Here is a 16,607-nt window from a genome sequence, read left to right as displayed (position 1 = left end):
CAGGTCCCAGGACAGAGCATCTAACTCCCCTCAAAGAGGGCTCACCCAAACCAGGTAGAACTGGCATGCCTCCAAAGCTAATCTCATTGCTAAAGGCAACACATGAGACAACTGTGGTAAAAAGAAAAGTTGCCAGGGTTCACAGCAAATCCCTGATTTCACAGGTGATTTGGGGCTGCTGGCATCTCCCACAGCTTGGGATGGGGTCCTGCTACCACATGGAGCACTGACAAGTTCAGCTGATCAGCTCATCCTCCTCATCCACTCAATCAGGGATACTCTCTAATTGTGACTATTGAGCCAGAGTCTCAAAATGAACAACAAAAAACATTTGTGAAGTGTTTTTCACCCGATTCAAGCATCACATATTTATTTTGGCTCAGAGCTTCATTCAAGGAAAAACAGCCTGTTTTGACTCTGCCTAGTGCTATGTGTTACATCTGTGTGGGTTGTAATAGCTTTCTCCATGCTGTAAAAAACATCAATCATTTTATGTGCTTATCCACACTACAGCAGTAATCTTTCAGTAATTTAAAACAATCTTTTGTAAAGTAGTTTATATTATTTCAAATTTTGTATTATTTAAAATTTTATTTCATGAGCTAGATTCTACCAAATAAAAGTTTACCAATTATAAATTCAAAAGCTTATAAAGAATAGTGGCATACATTTTTCTCAGGATGTCTTGCTTTATTTGTTCACTCAGACTAATCTTAAGCTTCTTGTTCTCAGCAGATTCAGTAAAATATTTAGACGTCCCATTGGAAAGTTCTTCTTTCTGCTCCAAAAAAAAATACAGGTTTAAAGCATGACACATCAAACTGTGATTATTCAACAGAAAGCTCCATTTCTAATACTAAGATTTACAGCTGTTCTTTATTATTTTGATCTAAGCAATCTAAAAGAAACAATTATTTTAATCTTTTAATATTTAGGAGTCTAGTCAGTTCCCTCCCCTTGACTCTCAAGCAACATATTTTGTATGCTAAAATACACCGCAAACAAACAAGGCTGCAATGTAAAGGACGTAGCTTTCCAAACCATCTGAGGAAACTGTTGGCAAATACTTGACATCTTTGTGGCTCAAACTGTGACAAATACCAGGAATCTCTCTTGCAGACAGGAGCACGCTTGTCAGTTTTTTCTGAAGAGACTGACTGGCGCAGTGGTCTATACACTTATTCTCAGAGGAATTCCCATCATTTTCCACACTTACAAAAAACCATACACAGCGTTATTTGCTCACTGAACAAGGCAAGGGTTAAAACTTTTAATTCTAACATTTAAACGCTTGCAGCTTGTAGTGGTTGGCTACTACAGGACACCAGGGGAATTCTTTCTGGTCTCAGCTAACAGCAGCACCATCCTTTTATATAATATGAGGTTGGGGCGAGCGGGAGGGAAGGAAAATGCTCTTTTTCTTCAAGCTGTGAGCACTTCCCTTCGCAATGAAACAATCTCAACCAGAGAAGGGCCGTTTGCCGATTTCACTATTAACTACCACACACTCCAAAACAGCATTATCTCTGAGGCCGGAGAGGAAAAAGAAGTGGTGAAGTCAAGGGCAGAAGAGGCTTTGTGCATCTCCTTGTCTTTGAGAGCACTTTTCTCCCTCAGCCCCCACGATGCAGCGTGTGACAGGGCTCCCCAAGCGCAGGGGAGCTCCAGCCCATTCCTTGGTGAGGCACTGGAGCCAGGCGGTGCGGAACAACTGAGGGACACAGAGACAGCCAGCAGAGGCACAAGGCCACAGCCTGTGCATGACCCCTGCCTGGAACACCCCTCGGGAACCTGTCACTTAGGGGAGATCAAGCCCTGCCCATTTTCATATCTGTTTTAGAGGAGAGGGCAGGGGTACCCCCATGCTCCTTCCAGAAGAAATAGCCAGTGGAAACAGCTTCCTACTTTGCAAGCAGATGGAGGGTAGTCAGGCAAAGAAGTAAAGCCATTGTGGCACTTAAAAAAGCTACAGCTGTTCTGAGCCTTCCTTTCAGAGACAAGTTACACAAATGTGCACATTGAGCCACGTATGAAGTTCTGTCCACTCGTGGTGCAACGAGTGTGTTTACAGCAGGCAGAAAACAGCATACATGCAATGTGATCCCAGCCTCAGAAATCAAGCTTAACTAGTTTAATCTGAGGGATTAATTGCTGCTTCTATTCTTGCTGGAGGTAGATTCCCCTAATTTGACTAAATATATTTTCATACTTTGTAAGCTATTAAAGAAAGAAATACTACTAAGATACTGGAGCCCTATGCTAATTTTAAGAGAAGGCAGAGACTGCAAATTTTGATTTCCAGTAACAGTCACACAACTTGGAGGCTGAAGGGTCTTGCACAATCACCCTGCATCAAAGCAGCTGGAGAGCACTCATACTTGGCCAGAGAGCCGGAGCCCATCTGAGCTCCTGCTGGGTGGAAACGGGTCAGGTTAATTCTGTTAACTGTTCTCCAGCCCCCAGCGTGCTGACCAGGCCAGGATCAGCAGCCCACTCTGAGAGGCAACTCTTGGCACTGTGGCAAGCAAGGCCTGCAAAGGAGCCCTTAGTACAAGATCCAGGGGAGGCCTGGGGTTAGCGCCTGTCCCCACATACTCTCTACTGCAGATAAGGAATAAGCCCCAGCACTGACCTGCCTCTGACTCCGGACCCTGCAGGACTGGGATGGTCCTGCCAGGCTGAGAGGAGCAGACCCTGCAGAGAGGCCAGGATCAAAATCGCAGCACTTTGGAGTTGAGTCAGGCTGGAGCTAATGGCCCCAAGTTGCAGGGCTAACACATTCCCTTCACTGCGCTGTCATCGACCTTTTGTTTTGCTTTCACATAACTTATCACATAAAGCAGTGACAGAAAGGGTTAAGGCATCAAAAAAGTAAAAACCAAAATGATTTATATGTGAAACACTTCTGAACATGCCCTCTAAGTACAGTAGATTTTCCCCTCGGAACCACACCCTGTAAGTGCTGTATTTTGAGAGCTGAACAATTAACATAAGGCATATGAGTCAGGCTCTGAAAGACACTGTGGGAACCAGAGAGCCTTTTGCTATTACTAGTGATGTAAACTCCCTAAGGCTGGAATAAGTCCACAATAGAAGGCAGAGGGAGTCATAAATAACAACAGTGGGCACTCCATATACTACTAAGACACACAGCCATTATTGGTGATACTTCCTTTATTTTCTTTATTAGGCTTAATAATTTTAGTTAATTAAAAAAAAAATAAAACACACCGTCTGTTTTGAGAATACTATTTATTTCCTATGGGAACTTCAGGACTTGCTAAAGAAAGAAAAAAAGTTAATCTGCTCTCATCCTGTCTAGTAATCCCAGATTCCTTTTAGGCAATGAAATAATTAAAGAAAAATATTCCAGGCATAAAAGGGAGGACAGCAGAAGCAGACATCATATAAACAATGACACCATGACAGAGAAAAATGTCAAAGCACCGCCAGACTTGCGATTCGACTCTGAGAGCTGCAGGGAGTGGGATCGCTGCTAACAAATTAAAACCACATTTCTTGGCAAATTGTTAAAGACAGACATATTTACATTTGTATAGAGACTGGGTGGGCACAAAAGATTAAAATGCTTCTCTAGCCCTTGAACTGCCAAGATCTATTAAAAATATGTGCTCTTAAAATCCCAGGGTAAGCTCAGTCCTCTTTGTCACTAAAACTGCACAGAAGGGCCCGCAGAAGTGAAGCTTGCAAAGTCTTACCAGCCTACCTGCTCATGACACTGGCCTCCCCAAACCTGAATTCAAGGTCCTAAACACTTATCCAAAGAGATGTTTGGGGGAAGAAAAATATCTATCAAAGCCTACAGAGAAATATCAGGCACACTGCTAGGTACAGAACATGCTTCCTGCAAGGTTTATCAAATTGAAGATTCCCTTTTTTTTCAGCTATCTTACTCCACTTACTACACACTCAAGCTGAAAAAGAAACCCTCAGAAGTGTAGAAGGGGCATTCACTGCTGTCTCCATCTCTCTCCTGAATTCAGCAGTACAGCACTAGATATCTGTTGAAGAGCTACCCATGGATGGGCACTTGTGAGGGACCCTTACCCTGAAGAGGAACTCATTACCCTGAAGCAGAGTGGAAGCTCTGGCCTTTCCAGCATGACAATATAGTCATACAAATACTCTTTTCTTTTTTTTTCTTCCAGTCTAATACTGGGTTGAAAGAAAATCTTCAAAGTGAACACTGCTGCCCCCCTTTCCTGCCTCTCTGGTGTCATGCTTGCTTGCTGTCTCTCACTCTTCTCAGTGTCACAAGCTTATAAAGTAAGACTAAGAGATAATTAAATTTCATGTCTGGTTCCCAACCCCATCATACAAAACACAGTTTTTAAAATGCATTTATCAATGTGGCTCATCAAAAATACTTAATAGAATACACCAGTGGGTTCAAGAAATCAATTTTTATATCATGGTGGCAAATGGGAGGGGGCTATAAAAATAAAATAGGCAAAGCTATGAACTAACATATTATCCCAGGTCCATACAATAAAATAAAAATTAGTGAAATGAATAAGACAGAAACCCTTACTGAGAGGACCTTTAAGTAAGGTGGCAATTGGATGATTTCTCTCAGCGTCATTCTAAGCTGCATCATGAGCTCAACCATCAAAGATAACCTTTAGGTTTCAGAGGTGTCCTGATAGATGATGGGCAGATCAGAGAGGTCAGACAGGACTCCTTCCAATCTGATAAGCAAAAAGGGCTCCTTAAAGCAAGTGAGGAGGCTTCTGAGGGAAGGATGGATCAGACATTACAATCTAACTGATAAAAAAGTGACAGAGACAGGACTTTGGGTCTCGCCTCCTGCCCTCTCCCAACCCACATGAAGGAAAAGCTTCCCACAGTTTCAAGATGCAAATTTTTTTGCATTTCCAATGTAGTGATGCATCAGTCCTGGCAGTTCTACATATGAACTCCAACCACATCATAAAACACTTGTAGAAGTTTTCCAAGTACAGAAATGGATATTAATCTCAACCTGAAGTACAGTTCCTTGATCAGATTTGTACAATATTGATCTACATTTTAAAGACTGTCTTGCTGTAAAAGTCAGTAAATTCCAGTAAAAACCATTAAGGTTACACTGGAATACTGGTATTGCCTTTGAAATAAGTATTTTTAAGGAATGCTGGAGGTTTTCAAAAAACTCCAATTTCAATCTTGAAAGAATGTAACAACCAGAGCAAACTGCATCTGTCCAGGAGGAGCAGAACTGTTCAACCTTCCCACGACCTAGCAAAGAAGACAAAATCAAACTCCTAGATCAGCACAGTCTTCATCATCTACTACCAAAATTCCCTTGAACGTGACACCACAGATTTTCAGTCCTGATGCTCAGGAGACCCTATGGTCTGCATTATTTAGTCCAAGCATTGGCCCAGTCTGTTACAAGCCCCTGTGATACACATTCCCCTTTCTCAAAGCACAAGGTGTGAACCCAAGTTTCTCACTCAATCTGGCAATTGCAAACATTCCAAAGGTCCCCCAGGCATCACCAGATTAGTTTAAAGCACATGACTTCTATGAGGAAAATGCCCTCTTCCTTTTGAAGTATTTCGTCCAGATTTTAACTGTATTTCACATATAGGAGGAATCCCAGACTGTTCTGAGTGTTGGAAATTCAGAGCTCTCTAAATTGGCATTTGAACACCCACTAAAGAAGAGAAAATAGAAGAATTCCTGCTGTAAATGGCAGAGAACAAATGAAATGTAATTCTTTCTAAAACTTAGAGCTGCAGGGGGGCCTTTTTATAAATCAGACCTATGTGTAACACAGAGAGCAAATACCCCATCACACTTTCTAAAGGCACAGAAGTGCTCCCAAAATAACTGATTTATTTACATACTGAGCAGCACGTGACACAGACTGTGTGCATTTGCTTGAAGGCAAGAACAGCTAAAATTAATGTTAAGTAATTGAGCTATTAATCATTCTGATTTTATAGACTGATGCTACAAGACTCAGATTCTATCTTCAGAGAAAGTGTCCACTGATAAGAAATGGAGGAATAGACAACAGCTTTTCAACCCAATTAACTTCTCTCAATGACACTAAAGAAAAATCTGAAGCACAGTGACAATGAATTTTAAAGGAAACCACTGTTTTATAATCATGTATCTTCAGCCAGCCATTTCCATCAATTTTTAGGTTCCTGACTCCAGTAATTATGAAAGAGGATATGCATGCGAGACACACATTTCATACTTGAAAGGGATTTTTATAAAATAAGGGAATAGCAATTTGCTGTGGCGCTTGACTCCTTTCTCCTGCTCACAAATCAAGAGAGAATACCTGAGGCAGGCCCTCCTGTAATCCTGTACTGCAGCTTTTCACAGGCTGGCATGAGGATCCTCTGTGTGCCACCCAAACCTCACTGGGTATGGGTCAGCCAGTGCAGATGTCCCTCAGCATCACCCACCAGCAACACTGAAGCAAACTGTGCATCTGCCCAGGCATAGCATGGGTTATATGACATAAGAGAATACTCCTTGGAGCACATGATGTGTACAGTGTGATTCAGATGCCCAACACCTGGATACTTACAGGAAAAAATCTGGAAACAAAAATACATCAATTTTATGCTCTTCTGTTGTTTTTATGCAATTACAATATGCAGTAACACCCAGAGGAGATGTTGTAAAGAATATCTAATACTCTTGATTGCACTGATTACACAAACCCAAAATATGTAAAACAAGAATAGCACAGCTCAGGAAATAATTACTGTTCAACAGTGTAATGTTTTAGATTGGTTTCCAAAACCAACACCAGTACCACCACCCCGAAAACCCCCAAGACTTCTGAGCCCACACTGGGGATCTGTCCCTCCAAATAATTTCAAATAACTACAAATTGTTCAAAAATCCTGCCATGAACTTTACCATCATCTATTTCACTTCCCTCTTCAGTCAAGTTATGAACTTCCTATTAGTTCTAAGAGATTTCTGCTGAAGACTGAGGAACAGATTGCTCCTTGAAACAATTTTTTAAAATCCTGTAAAATATTTTTTGCCCAACAGGAATATCAAGAATTACTATCAAAACCTTAAGTAAGTTAATCCTTTTCAAATCCTAGAGCCACCAAAATCTCACAGATGTACCACAGACAAATAAAACCTTGAGCTCCCTGCAGTTTAAGGTGAGTCCTGCCAGCCTTCCCCTGCCCCTCTGCCAGGGGGGCCCGTCCTCTCCAAGCCTGCAGAGAGGAAGGAGCAGAGAATCAAGTCAAATCCACTTGAAGCACCAGCATAAGCTGGGACAGCAGCAGTGAGAGGGGAGAGGAAAATGAGGGAGGTGAAAGGATGATGACAGATGATAATATCTTAAATAACCACAAGGCTTTGACAAATGGGATCTTGTGAACGCTGCTAAGTAGTGAGATTTAAATCAACTGGAGGACTCATAAAAAGCAACTACCAAAATGAGTAAAAGATTACTCAATTTGTCCCTACTTTTTGAGGATTGCTTCATATGGAAATAATTTTTTACAACCTTAATCATTTATACTGCTGCTACAGGACCATCCATATTCCTGCTCTGCTTCACCTGATTTTGCATAATGAGGTACTGATTTATTGAGGATGTATTCCACTTACTTTTTGGATCTAAGGCAAAAAACATTACTTTTTATTTCATTCCATACATACTCTAATATTCTGTTTGCTTTTCAGATAAATAATGCCACAGAACAAAGTTTTCCAATCAATTCCTTGCAGCAATATCTTGGCCTTTTTCCAGCCGTCACACAGTTAATGCACTCAGCAGTTTGCATGAGCACAGCAATTGCTCTTTTCAGTGAAAATACTGTGCATTTATCAACAGATGATTTTCATTTGCAGCCCTAGTGCCTCTCTATCCAGCTCTGGGAGGTTTCTCTGAAATTCTCCAAAGCCTTCTCTGATCCTGACTAATTGAAATAATTGTGTCAGTTTTCATTTCATCATTTGTCCACTTCTCTGGATAGTTAATGCAGCAGACAGCTGCGAGACGTTCGCCATGCAGAAAATAAATCAGTTTGGAAGCTAAGAGAAGAAACTGCGACAAGTTCAGACAAATCTCACGGAGGCAATTCCCAGCACCAGCGCTCTCAGGTCTCCTCGCCGGCCTCCTGCAGGAGCTCCTGCCCCGCTCAGCGCTGGCAGCAGGGAGCACACACACACACACACACACACACACACACACACACACGGAGCCCAGCTGCTCCAGCCCCGGGACTGCGGTGCCCAGGAAGGTGAGGGGCAGGAACGCAGCCCTCTGGCAGCGCTGCTCAGGAGTGCCATCTGCAAGGAGAAGAGGCAGACAGCCGGCACAAAAGGGAACACTGGAAAGCTGCTGCAGCTTTTTTATGACTGAGTCAAAGACTTCAGGAGCATTCCTGAGATGCACTTTCTCAGGGACAGCAGCCTAATGACTGAAGCTAATTGGAAGTTACACCAACAGTGAAAGGGAGGTCTCACCCTCACCCAACACGTGGTCCTGCCAAGGATCAACCCCCAAGGGATCTGATTGAAAGCGAACCACACAAACAACAAAAACCCAAACCAAAACCACCCCTTGTTTACAGAGGGGTCCCTGGATGACCCCAGCACTGTTCAGCACTGAAGACAAGAATGCCCAGGGAAGCGAAGGTAGGAGGAGCACAGAACAGGAAGGATGAGTAAAAAAAAAAGTGACAGGAGCTTGAGGTGTCAAAAGTGAAAACTCACCCAAGCAATTCTTTGCCTGTTCTACTAATATGGAATTTGGCTAAAGTTCATTAGTCTGCAGTTTCCCCTCTCTACCTTTTTGAAAGCAGTAGTGAACCCTGTTCATATTTACCAACTACAGCTTAATGTTTTTCTCCTGTTTACTATAGTAACTGAAAATGATTCAGCACATTATCTAAAATCACAGAAAACTAGATTTTTTAATTTTCAAAAAGGACAGTGACATTAAAAAGCCAGCAACAAGACAAATATTACAAGAAATGTAACATTAACATGTTGTGGATGTTACTTTCAAACTCAGGTAACTCTAGCTGCTACCTAAAGGTGGCTTCAGCTCCATTCATCCAAATCCTGGCTGCATGCTCCTGCAACATTTTTTTGCATCACAATTGGCAAGTGTGTGGGTACAGGATGAGTTGGTTCAATGAACTGACATGATGGAAAACTAATCCTCCAACAAAAAACAGAGAAACTTCACAAATAAATCGTTTTCTGCTAGGTCAAGTCAATGAACTAATTCATTCTCAGCTGAAGAATCACTCGGTCCATTGTACCCAGAAAGGAAAGGAATATGTGGCTGGATGTAGAGGGGATGTAGAGTGACCTTTTCAGTAGCAGCCCACCAGCACAGCAGCTTCACTGTAATATTTTATACACACATATAGATACACACACACTCCAAGATTTATACTTACAGTGTGAACTGTGCAATTCTATTTCACAGCATTTCCTTCTTCCCCTACCCAATCTGATATCACTTAAAAATAAATCTTAAATGCTTTAAAGATAACTAAATTCCACATAAAGTCCTATACTAATCTTTACAAATTGCTGCTATCTGAAGTTTTCATTCTGCATTCCAATAGACACACTATTCCAGCATACACTCCAGTGGGACAGATCTGTTAATTACACATAAGTTTCATGTTTGCATGAAAGAACCAGAAGCCTCTTCCCAGTACAATCAAAACCCAAGCAAACCCTTGGCTAAGGCTCTCAGGAGTTTTAACAATGAGAATTCTCTAATGCTTCTGAAAAGTATTACAATGACACAATCTATAAGTCATATATATATGCATGAAGAAGATGAAATAGGCTTTTTCCCTGTTGGGGATTTAAAAAAGCACTGGGCACATCTTTAGCACTTTTTTCTCCATGTGTACCTGTGAAGGGGTTTTTTTGGCTAGTTTGGTTTTTAAAGTGCAATATTCTGCTGGAATAGAATTGTTATTTTTGTCTAATATTCTCTGTAACTTAACAAGCTCAGTGGAAAACCTGAGACCTTTTTCATAAAGACAATCTTCTACTCCTCACTTTCTTTTCTGATTTTACTGAAACAGTAATTTCAAATTTCCACTTTAATACCATCTTTAGCTTAACCTCCTTCATGCTTTCCCTAGAAGTGCTTCCTCTCATAGATTCTGGTATAAAGCCGATGTGGTTATCAATGAATACTCCATTGTTTGCACATTTTCAAATGCCCACAAGCCTTCCACCCATTTCCATTCCCACTGTTTCCCCAGATAACCCATTTCAAATTTTCCATTATAGCTCCCTACATAATAATAATCAAGAAAATGTCGTCACTGACAAAGATGGCTAATCTCTCCAGAGCTCTTATATATTTCCTTGGGTTTCCTCTTTTGCCATGTTCCCAAAACTGTCTTCTTTTTCAAGATAAAACTATTCAAGATAACAAACATAGTTTGGTAAAACAGGAAACAATGGTTTTATGTTTAAACTTAGCATTAATCACTCAGCCTATTCTTCCATCTTTTCCTCAAGACTTCCAATTTGCTTATGTAATTTCAATAACTTGCTATATTGTTTCTTTACTAGAGATTTCCCTTCCTCCAAAACGCTATTACTGCCTGCAGCCTGTGTCTTAAACTTAACCACAGACACACCCGTTTATAAATACACCCTAGAAAATTACATATCGATAGATTTTCTTCTGTTTTATTTCATCCCTGCTCCTTAGAGGTGCTCTCAAATATTTTATTAGTTTATGCTTAAAGCTAATTTGACAGAGACTGTCTAATCCACCCTAACCTTAGTCTTACATGAGGCATCACAGAAGGATTAAAATTGGTTCTCCCAGCAACTGATGCTGAGGTTTGTGCTTGTGAATATCTCAAAAGCAATCTAATTATGATCTTTCCTGAGGTTCAGGACAAAGATTTCATTTCACAGCTGGCTACATCCCCTGAAACTCGTTGTTTAAGCACAGCCTATTTCGGAGGTACACAGAACAGCCTAAAAGGCAGGGAAGAGGCAAAGAATGAAGGGCTGAAGACAGGTGAAGGAGCAGAGCTCTGGTCAGCGAAGGAAACGTGCACCAGGCTGACATAAAACTGGTGCCCAGTAATGGGAAAGGGGAACACTTAGCCTGATTTGCCCTGACAGAGCTCAGGAATGAAAGCTTGACCCAGACCATAAACCAGCATAAAAAGTTAAAAAAACCACATAATCACTAAGTCTTGACTAGGTCAATCACAGTCACAGCAACAAAGGAAAGTGTCAAAGTCTCCATTAATGTATACTTAACTGCATTTGTAAAACACAAACAGGCCCTCAATTCCAAGGGTGCCAGCTGATTAAAGGTTTAAAAGAACTTGCATCCAACACTGTGGCATTATTCAAACCCAAACAACATGGAGAAGAAAACAAAACACAGCCTCATTTTCAGCCCATGACAGACTCTGCAGAGTGTATCAACAGAAAGGTCTTCTGGGTGGTCTTTTGTAGGGCAGAGTTTAGAATTCCAGCCTACTCATGGCTCAACTGCATGGAGAAAAGCAGACACACACAAAGTGCAGATTCTCTGCCTTTCTTTTGCAGTGCCAAAAACTTGAAAAACTCTCAGTGGCAATCAAACACTCCCCCAGTTTGGCAAAGTACTCAGCTGGAGTATATGACAAATCTGGTCCTAATGTACATTAGGAACCCTGGAACAACAAAACACTCTGGAGTGGACCCTTTAAGTGAGAGTGGTAAGAATTAAACAGATGCTCCAAAATATTTGCTGAGGGTCTGCTCCCATCTTGCCAAGTTCTTCAAACCAGGCAAGATGCTTAGGGCTAACTTTCTTTTACTCCCTCCTACCAGCACGCTGCACTGCCCATCCCAGCCAGGGCTGTGCACACGCACTGCATCTGTAAGCAAAGCAAACTCCCAAGACTTTATTGTTGATTAGGCTATCAGCTCACTAAGAGATATTTGTTTTCTTTTAAAATATAAAAGTGTTTAAACTTGCCTTTTAAACAAAAAGCAGTTTCCACAGTTCAAGATCCAATTTTGAAATAGTAAAGCTCAAGTCCATAACACTGAATTTTTAAATTTGCCTTCTCGTTCCCACACAAAATCACTTGAAAAACTAAAGAAAACTTCTCAACTCTTATTTTACGGAAAGATGAAAAATACCAAATGAGGGAATTGGATATTTCGTAAGAGTTACTTAAGCAATAAGAAACCCCATAATTATTACTCAGTCAAAATGCAGAGATAGCATTTTCTACTTCAAGCATTAAGTAGTTTTCAAGACAATACTGAAAAAGTAATAATTTTCCAAAGAGCAAAGTACTTCTAGAGCAGGGAGATCTTTTTTCTGAGAGTGCCAAAAACATTTGCTTGATTCTTTGACACTTAAGGCTATGTACCAAGCTAGGAATCGAAACAAGAAAATCTGCATTTAGCATTACAAATATGAACACCCTGGCTGGTATTGGAAAAAAAAATGAGTTGAATGAGTAAAAGAAAACACGTTTTTCCAAGGGTCAAATACACATTAATACATGTAAGATCAACTCCTAAAACCCACCCAGACCTTGGGGTGTAACTGTGACCCTCAGCGAGGGGCACAGAGCGGCACCTGGGCCCGTGTGAGCACTCCTGAGACAGCAGCACTTAACTGCAGGATGAAATCCAGAAGCCTTTGACCCTGATGAAGCCTTCAGGATGAAATATTTAAGGAGAATTGCTTATGGTATTTAACCACACACCAGTGCCTTTTCCTCCATAACTGTTTGGGGATTTTTTTCCCAGCAGGGCCAGCACTGATCCGCTTGAGTTGCTGTGCAGAACAAGTGCTAAGAAAACATACAAGAACCCGTGGACATTACTAACAGCTACGTCAGAATTTTGGAAAGTAAAATGTTACAAGGACAAAATATAAAGGGAAAAAGATCCTTAAATCAAGGTGCTAAAATCATATCCAGCTTTCTAAACACATAGTCTCCAAGACTTATAAGGCTCAGAAAATGCTGAGCTTTCAAAATTTCCATTTTTGCCTGCATTTAGGCTCATTTCAGAATGCCCTTTTGAATACTTTGGCTCAACTGTTCATGCGACTTTCTAGTGCCAAGATGATAGTAACAAATACTTGCATAACTACATCTATCTATATATATAAATATTTGCTTAATTTCTGTTAAAAACCCCAAAATTTATAGAACAGTTTTGTACCTACCAATCCACCATTGTCACATGTCCAAGCACTTGGATCAAAGTCAAGTTTACTGACACAAACGATAAATTTCTCTGGAAACACACGGAGCTCTACACAAAAATAATTGAAAAGAGGATTACAAAAGTCATAACCACTTTCAAACCCACTCGCAACAACACACATGTTCTTCTAGTACACAAAATTACTTGCTTTTTTAATTGCACACTAATTCAATGCACCTCTCTAGCTTCTCACCTACTCTCTTCTACATGGCACCCCTCCTTTTGCTTTGTTTTTATAAAGCATTCCAAAAAATCAATAAGTGGAATACATGGAGTTCTCAAGAGGACGGTCACGGCTGCACATCAGTCACCTGCACCCCTGGACAGGAAGCCCAGACAGACCCAACAGACAAACCACTTAACAAGGATTCCTTCTGTGCTGCTCTGTGATGAGTCTTCCATCACAAAAGCTGTACACTAGGTTTGCAGCCCACAACAGCATTCAGCCAGGGCTTGGCACCGAACCTCAGCGTAAGGCCAGGGCACAGAGCTTCACACTCTGCCTACAGGCATTTCTGAAGTCATTAAACAAGGTGGTTAACTACTACTGAATTACACATTTTACTCACAATCACATGGGTTGTTATGAACACAACAAAGTTTCTGTTTACAAAGGATTAAAAATTGAAGGTTCTCAGATTAGAACAGATGAGACAAAGCTTTATTCCTGTACCTGGCAATGCTATGGGAAGAGCACAGCTGGATATTTTCTTGTTTACATATGGAATTATTTCCAGATTAGTATCCTCGTATTTTCAGCTCAGTTTTTTTTTTGTTGTTGTGGTTGCTAGGTTTTGTTTTTATAAAAACAGAATTAAAATATTTTAAAGTTTGTTGTATTTCAGAATGGAGCCATTACACTCTGTTTTTGTGGGACAAGAAAGAGACAAGGCTTGCAGAAATAAACTTATGAGATTGATCTCACAGATGTGAAGAATTGTAGAATTGAAGAGTAGGCCAAGTTGCTTCCAGTAAAATGCTTTTATTGCTACATTTTATAACAATCTCATCTGCTGGTTAGCAAAATGCAGGTATCTTTAGGTATTCATTGATGCTTTAGAACAGTTCAGATTTAACAGACAGCAAACGATGTTGAGATTCCAATGCAGAAACTCTGAAATTCTAATCTAATAAGACAAGTTTGATGAAATATTTAAAGTCAACAGTGATCTCTTCAGCCAATATAGACTTAGAATATAACCAGCTGGCATTTGAAGACAGATTTAAAGATTTATGAATACCATGAATCCCTATAAAAACAATAAACAATTTTCAAATATCCATTCAATTATTCAGTACTGTTAAGGACTTGGGTGTTTTTGTTTAATGCCAAGAGGACAGAGCAGAGGGCAGTGATCACTGCAGCTGCTCTGCGTTGGTGCTGGCAGGAGAGCACTGATCTCCCCCCTCCCAGAGCATCCCGGCTGGAGAGAGCCCGCAGAGCTCAGGCTCCTCAGGGCTGTCCGGGTGCGTGGGCAAGGCCAGCCGCTCCTGCATGCACTTGTACTGCCTGCTGATGTCACAGGGCACTCCAGCAAGAACGGAGTGATTCATGCTGCAGCCTCTGCTTGATTCACCCTGCACCGACTCGGGAAAATGCTGAGTCCCGTCATACTCACAGAATTTGGTGAGCCTTAGCTGATTACCCTGGGGCAAGGCATGCACAAATTTAAAATTAAGTTTAAAAAAAAAAAACCTCTTATCTCAAGAAACACTTCTCTTTTTATTTTTTTTCATGTTTTCAGGAAATCATCTTTTTAAAATGCCCACCAAAAAAACCCCACCAAAAAACCCAAGCTCTGAAAACAATTTTGATTTAAGTAGATGAAAATCTGACAGTGTCTTAGTTATGCTTCCATTCTTTCTCCTCTAAGTAAGTCTGTAAGAAACTGATTTCTTACCTCGATAACGTTTCCCTAGAGCACAACGGAGATTAACCCATCTCTTCATAAAGTAGGCAGTAATGTGCAAACTGTTGGCTGCAACATAAAACAAAGGGATAATAGTAAGTGTAAGGGTATCTCGGGCATTCTGGTCTCAAAGTGTTGCACATCTGAGAGAAAGCAGCTCAATGATACAAAGGAAAAAGTAACTTTAATGGAATATTTTTCAAAATAAACTGCTGAACTCCATACTGAAATCTCAAGAAATTATTGCCTGAAACAGGGCAAAAATCTAGACAAATTAACAACCACCAAGTAGTGGAACCCAACCTCAGAAATTAATTAATTGATCAGAGGTGTCATTTGATTAATAGTGTGGTGTCATGGTCACTTAATAGTGCGGTGTCATGCTTTCAGCTACATTCTGCAGGAACACTGCAGATATCCATTCACTTAAGCACCGTCTAGGGGAAGGTGACAGACCAGGTAGGGAAAATAAAAAAAGGTAACTACAAAGAAACCCAAGCATCAAAGGGCTCAATTCCACAGTTCCACTGAATGAGGTGAGAAATGGCCACATTTGAACTCTTCAGTACGTACAGCAGCCCGAGCTGGCCTGGCTGACTCAGCCGTACCTGTAACCTCCCGAGGCTTTTTCACTTTCTACTCCCAAGAATGACAGAAATCCTTGTGCATCAGCGGTGTAGGAAATGGACAGAACAGACTCTGCTATGGCTGAGAGACTATTAGGACATCAGCTTTTACTTTTGTTCTACTTAAATTCCCAAATGACCCTGGTAAATCAGTTAGCACTTCATTCATGAAGGTATTTAGCAGCCTGACTCCCACCGAAAGTGCAAAACCTGACATCTGTGACTCATCCTCCCCAGTCTCCCCGTGCACCTCACTGAAATCAAACCGTGAAAGAGGGATGGTGATACTTCCCCTCACTTGGATGGGGTCTGCAACACTTAAATTATTGATGCTTTGAAGACAGTCAGGCACCCTAGGTGCAATTAGCACAGATAAGTTAGAATTTGAAGTGCTACTGCTGTTTTTATAATCTAACCATTTAAAAAGAAGGAAAGCTTGCTTGTTCCAGTCTCAATCCCTACAGAGCAAGTGCCAAGGCATGCCTTATTTCTAAGTATAAATGCACGCCCTCCTGTAGGGCTCCCCTCTCTTCTACAAGATCTTCTGGAGCTCACCATGGAGTGCCCTTGAGCCTCAGCTCTCATTAACAACTACAGTTATCAATCACAATCAATCCCTTTGAAATTTATCAGCCATCTTTTTTCCCTCCCCTCAGGAAGACACCCAAAATTTGACTTCCTTTTAGAGATCGAGTCAAGATGCAACAAGTTGAACCATCCCTTAAAAATGATGAGCACCAGAGAAAAATTTGGATGCAATCCACCACCTTTATTAACTGTTTACTTAAAAGAACAATTAAGGAAAATTACTCCAGTTTGGCATCCACAATTC

The 16,607-nt window shown here is 40.9% G+C and overlaps 1 protein-coding gene across 9 annotated transcripts in view; it reads right to left on the bottom strand.

The window, feature by feature from the left end:
* SLX4IP (SLX4 interacting protein) overlaps positions 1–16,607 on the bottom strand; it is a 101,769-nt gene that overhangs the window by 34,876 nt on the left and 50,286 nt on the right. For all 9 annotated transcript variants that reach the window (XR_010439701.1, XR_010439698.1, XR_010439697.1 and 6 more), the window contains 3 exons: positions 15,141–15,218; positions 13,199–13,287; positions 669–778 (listed from right to left, as the gene is read on the bottom strand). Coding sequence is in view for 2 of the 9 variants with exons in the window: in XM_064709840.1 (XP_064565910.1) it covers positions 669–778; positions 13,199–13,287; positions 15,141–15,218 (277 nt within the window). In the remaining 7 variants the exon portion in view is untranslated. The remainder of the gene's footprint in view (positions 1–668; positions 779–13,198; positions 13,288–15,140; positions 15,219–16,607) is intronic.

This window comes from Zonotrichia leucophrys, chromosome 3 (assembly GCF_028769735.1).
Source record: "Zonotrichia leucophrys gambelii isolate GWCS_2022_RI chromosome 3, RI_Zleu_2.0, whole genome shotgun sequence".
Lineage (NCBI taxonomy): Eukaryota > Metazoa > Chordata > Aves > Passeriformes > Passerellidae > Zonotrichia > Zonotrichia leucophrys.
Note: the sequence above shows the minus strand (reverse complement) of the source record. Positions and strands in the feature narration are given on the sequence as shown.